The sequence below is a fragment of the Lottia gigantea genome (assembly GCF_000327385.1).
Source record: "Lottia gigantea unplaced genomic scaffold LOTGIsca_15, whole genome shotgun sequence".
NCBI classification, from domain to species: domain Eukaryota; kingdom Metazoa; phylum Mollusca; class Gastropoda; family Lottiidae; genus Lottia; species Lottia gigantea.
Window position 1 is genome coordinate 259,730 of NW_008707797.1, and position 12,515 is coordinate 272,244.

The 12,515-nt window shown below is 37.5% G+C and overlaps 2 protein-coding genes across 2 annotated transcripts; one reads left to right on the forward strand and one right to left on the reverse strand.

Annotated features, from left to right (window-relative positions):
- Positions 1–3: 3 nt before the first annotated feature.
- Positions 4–10,598, reverse strand: LOTGIDRAFT_112417 (hypothetical protein; the record flags this gene model as incomplete). The annotated part of the gene is made up of 18 exons (XM_009050365.1): positions 4–597; positions 1,203–1,422; positions 1,770–1,893; positions 2,373–2,508; positions 2,819–3,063; positions 3,297–3,417; positions 3,545–3,672; positions 3,861–3,966; positions 4,216–4,279; positions 4,445–4,590; positions 4,808–4,900; positions 5,364–5,508; positions 5,816–5,959; positions 6,346–6,495; positions 6,739–6,863; positions 7,285–7,368; positions 7,802–8,019; positions 10,409–10,598. Coding segments are annotated over 18 exons (3,033 nt in total), but the record flags the coding sequence as incomplete, so codon positions are not given.
- A 1,259-nt stretch (positions 10,599–11,857) lies between these two features.
- Positions 11,858–12,193, forward strand: LOTGIDRAFT_112651 (hypothetical protein; the record flags this gene model as incomplete). The annotated part of the gene is made up of 1 exon (XM_009050366.1): positions 11,858–12,193. A coding segment is annotated over one exon (336 nt), but the record flags the coding sequence as incomplete, so codon positions are not given.
- Positions 12,194–12,515: the final 322 nt, after the last annotated feature.

Below are 12,515 nucleotides of genomic sequence, written 5' to 3' on the forward strand. Positions count from 1 at the left end.
TGATCAAAGAATTCTAACCTCCAACCAGTTTCCAGTTTTCCAAGAATATTTATTAAATTCAGGATCAACTACATCTTCATCCTCAGTGTCATCCTCGGAGTCTTCAGTGTAATCTCCGCCTTCTTTTATCCCAAAGATTTCAGGTGGATTCTTCTCAGGATCCAATAGGTCAGGAGAGACGACGGTATCTGATTTGTGTCGATGCTTCTTCCCATGATCGTGACGATGCTTGTGACCTTCCTCTTTCTCTACTTCCGGTGATACACTCGGCACTTCCGGTACGAGTTCTTCACTCGCTAACCCAATCTGAACCGTGTCTGATCCCATCTCAAGCGGCTTCTCTTCACCATTTAAGATTTTGAGAGCGTTTTTCATCTCCACCGTTATGTTTTTGTTGTCTCCCTTTGAATTGATAGTATCCTGAATGGTCAAGTCGACTTCGTCTGCTCTGTTCTCGTCCGAGGATTGAGTTGTTCCTGGACACGGGTCTTCAATACATTCTTCCTCCGTCAGAGGTTTAATATCGACATTACAAACGTCACTTCCTTCACAAATTACACTTCGACTTCTCGTACCTTTACCACATTGTGCACTGCACTGTAAGAATAATGACATTACTTTTGGTGGCGAGAACGAGTAATGATCCTGGAATGGGCTGTGTTTTATTCAAATTGAATGTCTCGTGTTAAATATACCAATATTTTGGCGGTGCTCACATCTTATATTCTTTCTCTTCTAGATACCTGATACCACATTTCATTATGAAATACTTGCTGACTTACGATTGATTTACTTCTAACGAATGGTTCATTAGCTGCTACCAATGTATTGCCAAACTATTATTTTGGATTTCGGGATTGGATTTCGTTTTGCGGATCGATTGTTAGAACTTTGATTTTATACTTACATTTGACCAGTCTGTGGTAACCCATTGTCCACAAGTGATATTACTACAGGGAAGTTCTCCTATCGGTTTCTTCATCATATCACAACCTACAGTTGGACTGTCACATTCTACTTTACGATGTTTCTTGATACATGGATTATTTTTACACTGAGAATAAATAATAATCAATTAGATGAAACTATCAAAGGGATTGTTAATAGGCATTACACAGTTTGTATGTGTATTGGGAACCATCTTTGTTTTTCCGCACCCAAGGTCTTCACCAGCTTATTTAGAAATAAGAAATAGTACTCACCGTGGACCATTCACCTGCGATCCACTTAGTAAAACCGGGACAAGACTCTTTATGATGACAAGGCTCTATTTCTGTAGGTTTGGTCAGCCCAAGACATTTCTCATCCTCCAAGGCTATCTGTTCATCTGGTTTGACACTCCGAACACAGATGACAGTTCGACGATGCATGCCCCCTGGACCACAAGTAACTGAACATCTCTGCCAGGGGCCAGTCCACCACCTTAACAAAAGGTAATAGTTGGATAAACATGGTTATGGAATGTAAAAATTTCATGATCTAATACAAGACATAGTTCCGACCAAGTCAACCCAGTTGTAAATGGGTACGGATACTCAGAGAAAGATCAATTCTATGAGATTTGACCAGGAACCAGTGGAGGTTCTAGGAAACATTAATTGAGGGGGCCGAGCAGTGAGACACAAAATTTTCCAGGAGGCAACAGGCTACTCTTTCACTAAGTAAATTGATAAACATTTTGAAAGTGGTATGGCCGAGCCAGTTCTTTCCTAGTGTTTAAATGTAAACGTTACAACGGATCCACAGAACAAGACAAATATTAAACTTACATGGGAGGACAGAGGTGTTCATTACAGGCCTGTGATTTATCATCTGGTTTGGTTCCATTACAATATTCATCATCAACCACTCCAGCTTCTATCTCTGTACATACTACTCGTGATCTCTTCATTCCTGGTGGACAAATATATCAAATAAACATTATTAGCTATGTGGACTCTCTGAAAGGGATGGTCAGTTGACCAGGCTATATACCAATAAACATAATTTAGATATGTGGACTCTTTGAAAGGGATGCTGAGTTGACAAACCCAAATACCACGTAAACATTATTAGCTATGTGGACTCTCTGAAAAGTGTGCCAATAAAAAGTAATTTGATCGGTTAATGAACTTCATTGATTTTGGTGATAAATCAAATTCTGATTTTCAATTTGAGGCACTATAAAATCATTCGACGTTAAAATTTTGTGATAGTAGCCAGTTTGAATATCACGTGACATCATGAAAATTTATTACTTTGGTCCTTAATAAAAGGTTAACCTGTCAACGTGAAACACGATATAAATATGTTTTGGACATGCTGAAAGAACAATGGGTCGGTACGGAGTGTTGAAGAGACGATAGGTAGAACTAAAGAATGAAGAAACTTACCTCCACCACAAGAAACTGTACAATGAGAGAGAGCTGTATACTGCCAATTAAATACAGGTTTAGTGTTGTCTGTAGCATTCTCTTTGGGTACAGTATACTCAAACTCTATTCCTTGGTTATCTGTTTGTAACAGCAACTGTAAATATCAAGGGTGAATTGGAATTCAAATGAAGGCTGTTGATACAGATATTTATATTAATACACAGCAAGCTTGTTGAGTCATCGCTTCTGGTAAGTTAATTTGCAGTCTTTGCTCATACGCCTTATCTGTTCTGATGAGGATGACCTTTCTCATTATTCCAGTCAACCCAGCTATAAATGGGTATAGATCATTGACCCTGTCCTAATAATTATATATACGACATATTCTCGAAGTACATGTACTAAAAGATTACAGTTCTCAATTCTACGGAAATCTATTTCAAGAGTTCCTGTCTGTCACTTACCATCACGTGAAGAGGTTCTTTAATAGGACCTGGAGCCATGAATTTCTCCTTGCTGTTTCCAGTACGAGTATAATGTACTATAGTACCTGCTACCTCGTAATCCCCGCTCCACTGAATAAACCAATGACCGTTTAGGTAATACACATCATCGTCATTCTTTAACGCTAGGAAATTATTAGCTTCAGCCACCTCTTCTACTCGGATGTTTCTGGCTCCGGCAGGTATAACTGCTGCTTCTACATAACCTGGAGATTCATAGAAAATATTGAAATCAAAGTCAAAACAAGAAAACGACACTTTCTTCAGTACGCCAGAAAAATCTAAATTTCGGGAGAAAAATGGAAAAAGAGTCTGAAATCTGAAATGAATGTCAGTATTTTGATAAATCTAAATTGAATCCCTGTCCGTGGGTGTTGTTATAGCCCTCTCTGTATATATCCTTTTTTTGTAGATAAATTATAAATGTGTCTGTACTTACCGAGTTTTTCAGTGAAATTAAACTGATGTTTGACTGTTTTACAGGTTGAACCATCACCATAACAAACACCACAAATATCTTCCACAGCACTAGAATCTATTACCCAGTCACATCCTACATGCTAGAAACACAGAAACAATGAGATTCACCATCAGAGCAAATGCAAATGCAGAAACAGCACAATATTGCCGAGGGAAACTTGTTAACCAATCTTGAATGATCCAGGTTCCAAATAATATTGTACTTACCCTACATCGACCACTGATACACATATTCCTAGTTCCAGGAAGACAAGGTGTTCCATCTGTTACTGTATCCTTTAACAAGACAGAGAAAAACTTGTCTCTGGGTTTACAGTGGAGCTGACACGGGGTACCTAAAAATATAGAACGAAATAGAAGAAACGTTAAACGGTCTATTTTCCTACATGGAGCTATTAATATGAATGCGCTCTTTGGTCAGACAGTATTCTTGTGGTCCTGAAGTTGTTATCCTTGTAAAATCATTACTAAGACTTTTTGCTTAAAATCTGTATAAAATACCACCGAAATGAGCTCAACTTACTCGGTGTTGGTACTGTTATCCATTCATGTAGACCATTTTTATACGGTATTTTATTAAATTCTGAACACTGATGTTGTCGGAAGTTGGGGTTTATTTCTGGACATGGCTGTAAATAGAAAAAAATGTCTTTATAAATACATGTAGCTACATTAGACAACGTTATAAGCTCGACTCGGTATTTCAAAGGATCGGTCGCAGTTGACCACGAAAAATGACAATTTCTGTATTGTAGACCTGAGCCGAGCTACAACCATAGAACCTTTACCAATAAAGAAATCTGAGGTTGGTAAGAGATTCGTATACTGCTTTTACATTCCCAAAAAGTTTTCAGGATAATAATATATGATGGTCTTACCTGACTGTTACAGATTCTGTATCTTTTTCTTTCTCCTAGACAATATTTACCTCCGTTAGACGGCCTGAAACAAACAGAACAGTTTCATCCAATCAGATTAGTGTATTTCTTCAAATCTAGATTTAGGTCTGGGAATACCTGGCTATCAATCTCCTATTCTGACACTTTCCCGGGTTAATATAGTCAAACAGATACTTGAATATAATAATATCATGAAAGTAAAACTTACTGGGGGTTTTCACAATGTCTTTCAGCTAAAGTGATACCTGCACCACAGGATCGAGTGCAATCCGACCAACTGCCCCACTCCCCCCATTCTCCATTAATAGCATCCGGTCTCTCTCCAATCTCTACACATTTACCAGCGTAACACCACTGAAATAGAGCGTCATCAATTATACAGTTCTGATTGAAATAAAAACTTTTTAAGTGTATCAATACACTTTCAGCTTCCATTTTCATCATTTCGATGTTCTGTTTGACGACTTTGTGTCCTGTTAATCTAGAAAGCCTCTCATGGTTGTATCATTGACAGGAGTGACGCGAATTATGTTGCCGAACAATTAAGATAAGTAAATGAATTGTGTCTTACCCTGTTGTCCCCACAGATTGTTCCCTCGGCAGCCGCCTGAAGTTTGGTGGAACATTTATTGTTAACTCTACACCATAATGTATTACAAATATTCTGTAATTGATAAAACAAAATTGTAGGGTTAACGGTTAATCAAAACGTCTAATGTAACCCCAGAAAAAAAGAAGACGGATAACAGCATGTTAAATTCAAAATGTAACGAACGAAAAACAGTAGATCACAATTTTGGTTTGAGCAATCGTTTGAGAATGATAGCAATAACTTGAATACTGTAACCATGGAAATAACTGTCATAAACGTGAAAACAGACAGAAGGAGCAAGTTTACAAAAATCACAAGTCTTATCGCCCAGATCACGGTCACCTACGCAATCTTGTCCCCGTGGTCTTTGCCCGTCTTGGACGAGAGCTTACTTGGTCTTAGGAATATTGCACTTTAAAGTTTATGATAACATTCTCACTTGGATTCACTAGTGGTCGTAAAATATTTTGTGAAAGCGGCCATTGACCTCTAACAATAACAATAACAATAACGGACTCTAACTTACTTCTATGACCTCAATTCCCTCGCAGAGAGCAGCATCATCATTATACAGCAGACGACACTGATGGTCAGCATCATACATGATACCTGCTGGTTTAGCTGGGTAGGTGAACTCATTGGATGAAGGTTCGTCATCCAGACAGTATCCCCATTCTCGACTGGAGAAATAAATAAAGGCTTTCATTGTAAATAACAATATGATTCTTAATCCGTGTAAATATCATAATGAATCATAGGAGTTGTACTTTGTTTCTCTTAGTGCAGTGCTGAACTCGATTATAATCCAATGATTGCGCTGTTAGTCTGAAATCAATTGACAATTGGAGTCATTTGGGTTAAATAACTGATCGTGATTATTGGACTGGGTCGTAGACTGTCCAGTGAGTCCACATCGTCACCTCCCTGGAATCCCAATTCTGTCCATCCTGCTTACAAGTCTATTTTGTGTGGATTATCATAACTTACTCTAAGAACTTGGTAATGGCAACTCGACTACAGTTGGACCATTTTAAAGGAGTACTATCTGCTACTAGATGTGGTGCCATGATGTACTGTTCATGTTCCGGAGACTCACACTCACTGTTCTGTAGATCATGTTTCATACCAAAACTAAAAAAGATACAGGTTTAACATATACTGTAAGACTGGATGAATATGACAAGGGGTATGCAACACCAGAGCCGGGGGTTGATTCAGAAGGACAACTCATTCAAATATTCAAAGCGATAATGCAAGGGCGTAAGTTGCAGGGGTTCTGTAATAAGGGGACGGATGACATAGCATCTTCTATTTGCTTGGATGAAGCACCAGTCAATAGCTATTTTACGACTGGTTATCTATTTTTTCAGAGGAAGTAGACGATGAATCCAGTCTGGTCCGTTTGATAACAGGATGCGCCCTATTGTTTAACTCGAAGGATGACGGCCTAATGAACTTGTATTAAGAAAGACCAAAAAGCTGACTAAGATATTTTGAATATTAATAACTTTACTTACTTGTGTCCAAGTTCGTGAGCTATGGTAAAAGCTAGAGCTAGTCCTGTATCTTCGTTGATGTTACAGGATCTATGTGACTGACATAACCCTGCTACTTGAGCCAGCCCCAGGGTACTACATGGTTCATTCATCCGAGAACAGATATTATGTCTGGAATCATAAAGAGCGCGGATTTACATCAATACTTGGATCTATACAAGAAAGAAGTCGTATTGTGTCGTGATTTTGTGACAACTATATGCTGACGAAATTGCCTGTTGACTGGTACTTGGCAACTTTGGTATTGATCTTTCCATGACAGTTATTTTTTATAAGATTATAACAATCATTTCAACAGCTTCTCGTTCGTATATTATCAGATCCAAAGTCACAATTATAGAAATGATTTCCTACCTTGTAAGCAACAAAGCGACATCATGATGGTTGGGATGATCTTCATCCGGGAAGTTGATCGACTTCTGCCATTTACAAAAACTTCTCAATGAATTATCAGCATGGTGAGTAATGGTTAGAGCGTCCTTGAAATAAATAAAATATATTACTTATAAACTGTAAGCGATGTGCTGAGTGGTATCAAGATTGAACATGCCCTGTCTAGCTAGTGACACACAGTTTGAGTGTTGTATATCTATCATAATTTTTTTAGCTTGGATTAATATTAGAGTAGGAGCATCTGAATCAATCTACAAATGGGACATAACTCTACCAGTTAACCATTAAATATTCTCGCTGAATGTCTACAGCCTAAACTTTTAAACCATATGCCTAAACTTTTAAACCATATGCTCGATATATTTCCTCCAATACAGCCAGATAATAACCCTTTGCACCTGATATTACACGTAACCTTTTCCAAATCAACGATGGCGGAAATGTCACGCTTATTCAACCCTTTATCATTACTTAACGACTTCATTCAAGATTTAAATCTGAGCTTACCTGATCGTCTTCGAGAATCATGATTCTTACAATAACTATATTTACAGCATTACCAATACTGGCATCATGGAATAATGTCGCCACCTAGAAATTAGGTCATACAGTATAGAATACACGTGCATAATGAAACAACAATCTTGATGACAAATTCATAAACTGAATAGCATAATCTCGTTTGAAAGTTCGGAAAACTAAGACTCTGAGTGAAGTATTAATATTAAAGCATACTTGATATTTGGAAATGGGACACATTTGTGCAGCAACGAGTCCTTTATTGCACATGGTATACGCCTGGCCCTTGTCAAGTGCAGTTATTGTTTTAAAGTAAATTTACATTGCAGAGTTCGGTAGTTTGTCTATGATCGATATAAGAGTCCATCTGTTGCTGATACAAATAAACCTTTTATTGATGCAAGTTCATTTGTTACACAACACTAAACCCAGACTTATATTAATCTTCACAACCTTCACGTAAGACAATAAGATCGAGATAGAATATTTCTATAAGATTTCTTACCATATTCATAACAGTTAAAACATAATTCTCTAAATCTTCATTTTTATAATAATTGGTCATGACTGGATCCACCACGACCAGAGTTTCCACGTACTTCTCAGTTGATATTGACCTCTTTTTACGTCTGTGATTTTTATTTTTACTTTCGTTTTTATAACTGTGATGTCGGTGATGCTTTTCCCATTTTTCTCTTTGTGTAAAATCTCTTTTAGATGCATCTGAAATTGTATAAAATAATCTGAACTGAAACGAGGTTAGGATTCAATTTACACGTGCATCAGCCATCATGCAGCGTTAATAGTTATAAGTACGGTAAAATCAATATGAAATAAATACAAGATGTTATCTATATGGACCATCCCGATTGGATAGATACAAAATTGATCAGCTATCTGCCTAAACATTGTTTAGTTTGCTTTGATAGTTATGTATGAATAACGCTTGTGTCATATTTGGATTTCGTATAATGTGTTTTTATGATTATCCTCTAGTTTCCCCTTGTGATACGAACTTGCATTAACACCATCTCATAAATAGATTAATTATTCACAATTTGTAAGACATTTATTTGAAAAGTACTTGACATGGCATTAATAGCTGTCCATAAAGGCAATAATCATCACTTATGGCGGTAATGGCTGTCTATAAATAGAATAATGACTTGAACATTTTTAATATTTAAAACTATGTCTGATTATATCTGTGTTTTAAAAAAACGTCTGGGGTATGTCTGTTGAGTCCAAACCTTTTTTGGAAATCCAGGGGCATGATGGTAGATGGAGGGGCTCTATTTCGGAGACGGTAGCAGCTAAACAGGCTATTCTGTCGCAGTGGTTATAAACGACCATGTCGTCGTATGATGAGACGATAGTCAGCAAGGTTAGAAATAAAACTCCAATCATCAAATTACAATTTATAAGTTGTTGCCACATGCCAACCCTGTTTTCCACCTTGTCACGTTTAAGGAATGTGAAGTAGAATTCTGACTATGGTAACAGAATGCATGTAATCGTAACAGAACCTAGGCGAGATAAAACGAATGTTTTTCTATAAAATAGATTCAAGTTTTATGGCCCATTAATAGATAATGGAATGCGTTTTAAAATATTTACAATCCTGTACTAACAACATATGTCTGAACTGTGAGCAGCTGGAAGCGCCTCAGAATTGTCTGGAACGGTAGACGAATTGCGGAGACACATTCCCGATGCCAGCGCACTTGTTTTTCTCATAACATTCCGCTGATGCTTTCAATGCTTTCTATGTAATGTTTTAAAATGAGCAATAGGTCGCTAAGACTGCCCGGAATCGTAGACGGATTGCAGAGACTCATTCATCGGTACCAGGGCTTTCTGATACAATGTAATGGCTGTCTGAAACTTCTCTGACGAATTTGCGAAATTCTGGTGTGTGTACAAGGGTGCAATCATGACATCTTGACAATCTCAGCTTTGACAATTATAAATAGCTGAGGTTTTTCTTTAAACATCTTGAGACATAGTCTGTAAAAATTAAAAGTCTCCCACTCCTGGGAGTCGGCGTTTAACGAGTTATCAATGTTTTGACATGCAGCCTACACCTGCCGTGTCATGCAGTTAAACCATTTGTTTCATTCAAAAACCGAGGAAAGAATTCCCACCCTACACGTGTGAAGAGTTGTAGTAATTGACTTAATTAAACATACGAATTAAATTAAATCAACATATGGCCTGCAACCTGTGTCTTCATTTAAACCTCGTCAAAAATAGGACTGGAGCTGACGGGAATAAAATGATGTTTACACGGCGTAGGACAAGGATACCTTTTACAACCTTCTCTTTTCATATAAAGTGCATAAAGAGTTGGGTTTTTAATCTCCTTCCTCTATCATTTAATGTTCGAAAAATGTCAGCTTAAAATCACATAGTTGCTTTGAAGGTATTTTCAATAAATGAGCCCTTTTTATGATTTGTGTCCATGAAAGCATCTAAGGCATGAGACAAGGGGATCTGTTATCGCCTTCTCTTTTCATTTAATTTTTGTAAATTTGTTTATAACTGTTAGGCGTTTTGTAGTTGCTTGTTAATATGATATGTACTATATCCAGGTAGATTGAACTATTTTTTTGGCTTCTAGCTATTTCAACAAGGTACCCCTTCCCTGGAGTTTACAGGTTAAAAATGTTTGTTTGGTAGTTTAATAGTGTTACATTGCCAATAACTTTATGGTTTTATCATTTTATCTTGACTCTGCCTTCACCACCAGCTTTTTTTATCAATACAAGATAAGTGCTAATTATTATTCCACAATGCTAATCGATTCACAGATAGACAAAACATTTAAAATAGAAATTCCATAAAGATATATAGATATTAAAGTACAACAACATTGAGTTGTATACTCAGGAGAGGTACACCATGTCAGACATGCGGTTATTGAGCATGTTAATTTTAACATCTTTGTAGCACCTACTAAAACAGCCGAAGTATACAAACGTAAATTGTTGAAACGTTGTATCCAATAAAAGTCAAGAGTAATACACCATATACAATTATAATGACAATAAAAATCATCAGTAATGTAATTAATCACACTTCTGTAATATATGAAAAAAATATTATCACTTACCTGTGACTCCACAGGAACCATGATCTTCAGTATGTTGATTAACAATGTTCTCTGTAGCTCTGAGTATATCCCAATGCTCTGGCAGAGCGGATCGTTTATAAACTATATGTGGATGTTGAGGGTTGGTCTTCCAGTCGTGGCCTTTAACTGGTTCTATAAAATACTGCTCGGTTTCTGTATGCAACAAACCAGTCTGAAAAGAGACAAAATAAGGAGTTTAAATGGGTAGTAAACGGTTTCAACTGTTTAGAAATTAACAATAGGTTAGCCACTTTGGGGCTTGATAGCGGGGTCATCAGTTACTCATAGTGTTTTCCTTTGGTCATTAGTTCCACTGCGTTGTGCAGTTCCAAATCTGTTGCTTCACACGTTTGTAAGACTTTCCCATGTTGGTTTGTGGACCGTACGAATGTTTATCAGTAGAAGATAAGGAAGAGTAATTGATGGAGATTAGTTATCTGAGATACAAGGTAGTCGACCATAAAACTTTCTAACCAGGTGGTAGAATAGCTATACCATATAGAACACCATCTTCACAATATCAAACTAATACGAACAGCGTTTATACCTGTAATAGCCACCTTTTTGTATCACGAAGGTGTAAATGCAACGATTTGATTGGATTGTGCGCTGGCGAATACAGCCAATCATAGACCCTTCTTACAAACGCAGACAATTGTCATTCTGCAGGGTGCTCTGTCTGGCTGTATTCTGTAGCGTACACAACAATCAAATCGCTGCATTTCAATACTTCCGTGATTCAAGAAAGGTGACTTTACAGTCAAGGTATTAGACGCAGTTCTTAATAGTTTGACATCGTGAAGATGTGCTATATACTAGACAATCTGGTAGAGTATACTGTAACACTCTGTGAGGTCTGGGTGAGGTGTAAATGCAACGATTTGATTGGATTGTGCGCTGGCGAATACAGCCAATCATAGACCCTTCTTACAAACGCAGACAATTGTCATTCTGCAGGTTGCTCTGTCTGGCTGTATTCTGTAGCGTACACAACAATCAAATCGCTGCATTTCAATACTTCCGTGATTCAAGAAAGGTGACTTTACAGTCAAGGTATTAGACGCAGTTCTTAATAGTTTGACATCGTGAAGATGTACTATATACTAGACAATCTGGTAGAGTATACTGTAACACTCTGTGAGGTCTAGGGTTTAACAGATCACAATCCAACGTGTAATTCTGATAGTTATATCATATGTTGTCTAGTTTTTGTAGGTTGTCAGTCTAAATCTATTTCCCCCATAGCACACTGTATAGAGACTGACGGTTATACCATATGTCGCGCAGTGTTTTAAGTTTTAAAACAGATTTGGTATGGTGTAATTGTAAGCTAGTATCTTTTCCAAACATACACAGTATGAAGCAACTTTTACGCCACGCCCTAATGAAGATACAATACGACCCCATCCCGTGATCTATCTACCATTTCTCGGCATTAGACAGTCTCTCGGTATTAGACAGTCTCTCGGCATTAGACAGTCTCTCGGCATTAGACAGTCTCTCGGCATTAGACAGTCTCTCGGCATTAGACAGTCTCTCGGAATTAGACAGTCTCTCGGCATTAGACAGTCTCTCGGCATTAGACAGTCTCTCGGCATTAGACAGTCTCTCGGCATTAGACAGTCTCTCGACATTAGACAGTCTCTCGGTATTAGACAGTCTCTCGGCATTAGACAGTCTCTCGGTATTAGACAATCTAAAGGAAAAGACTCTTTTTCCTCATTATGCACTGCATGGAGTTGTCTTCTCTTTTCAGCACAATAAGATGTAGAAACATTCAGTAATTCAAATTGACATGACATCTTACAAGGCTCTGGTTGTAATTTTGATAATCACGTTGTCTTCTCTTTAGCTCAAGATACCGAAAGTTGGCGTAAAACTACATTTCTATTTAGCTGTACCCTATAACACCAAGACGAGGTAAGAATGATGGTATTCAAGAATCAACAGAAGAGACGTGGGTCACGTAGACCGAATCAATCAGACCACAGGCTATCTCCTACACAGATAACAGTTACAAACAGAAACTTCTAATAACATGATAACAACTTTCAACTTTTACCAACTTTTCTCAGTTAATCTTCTC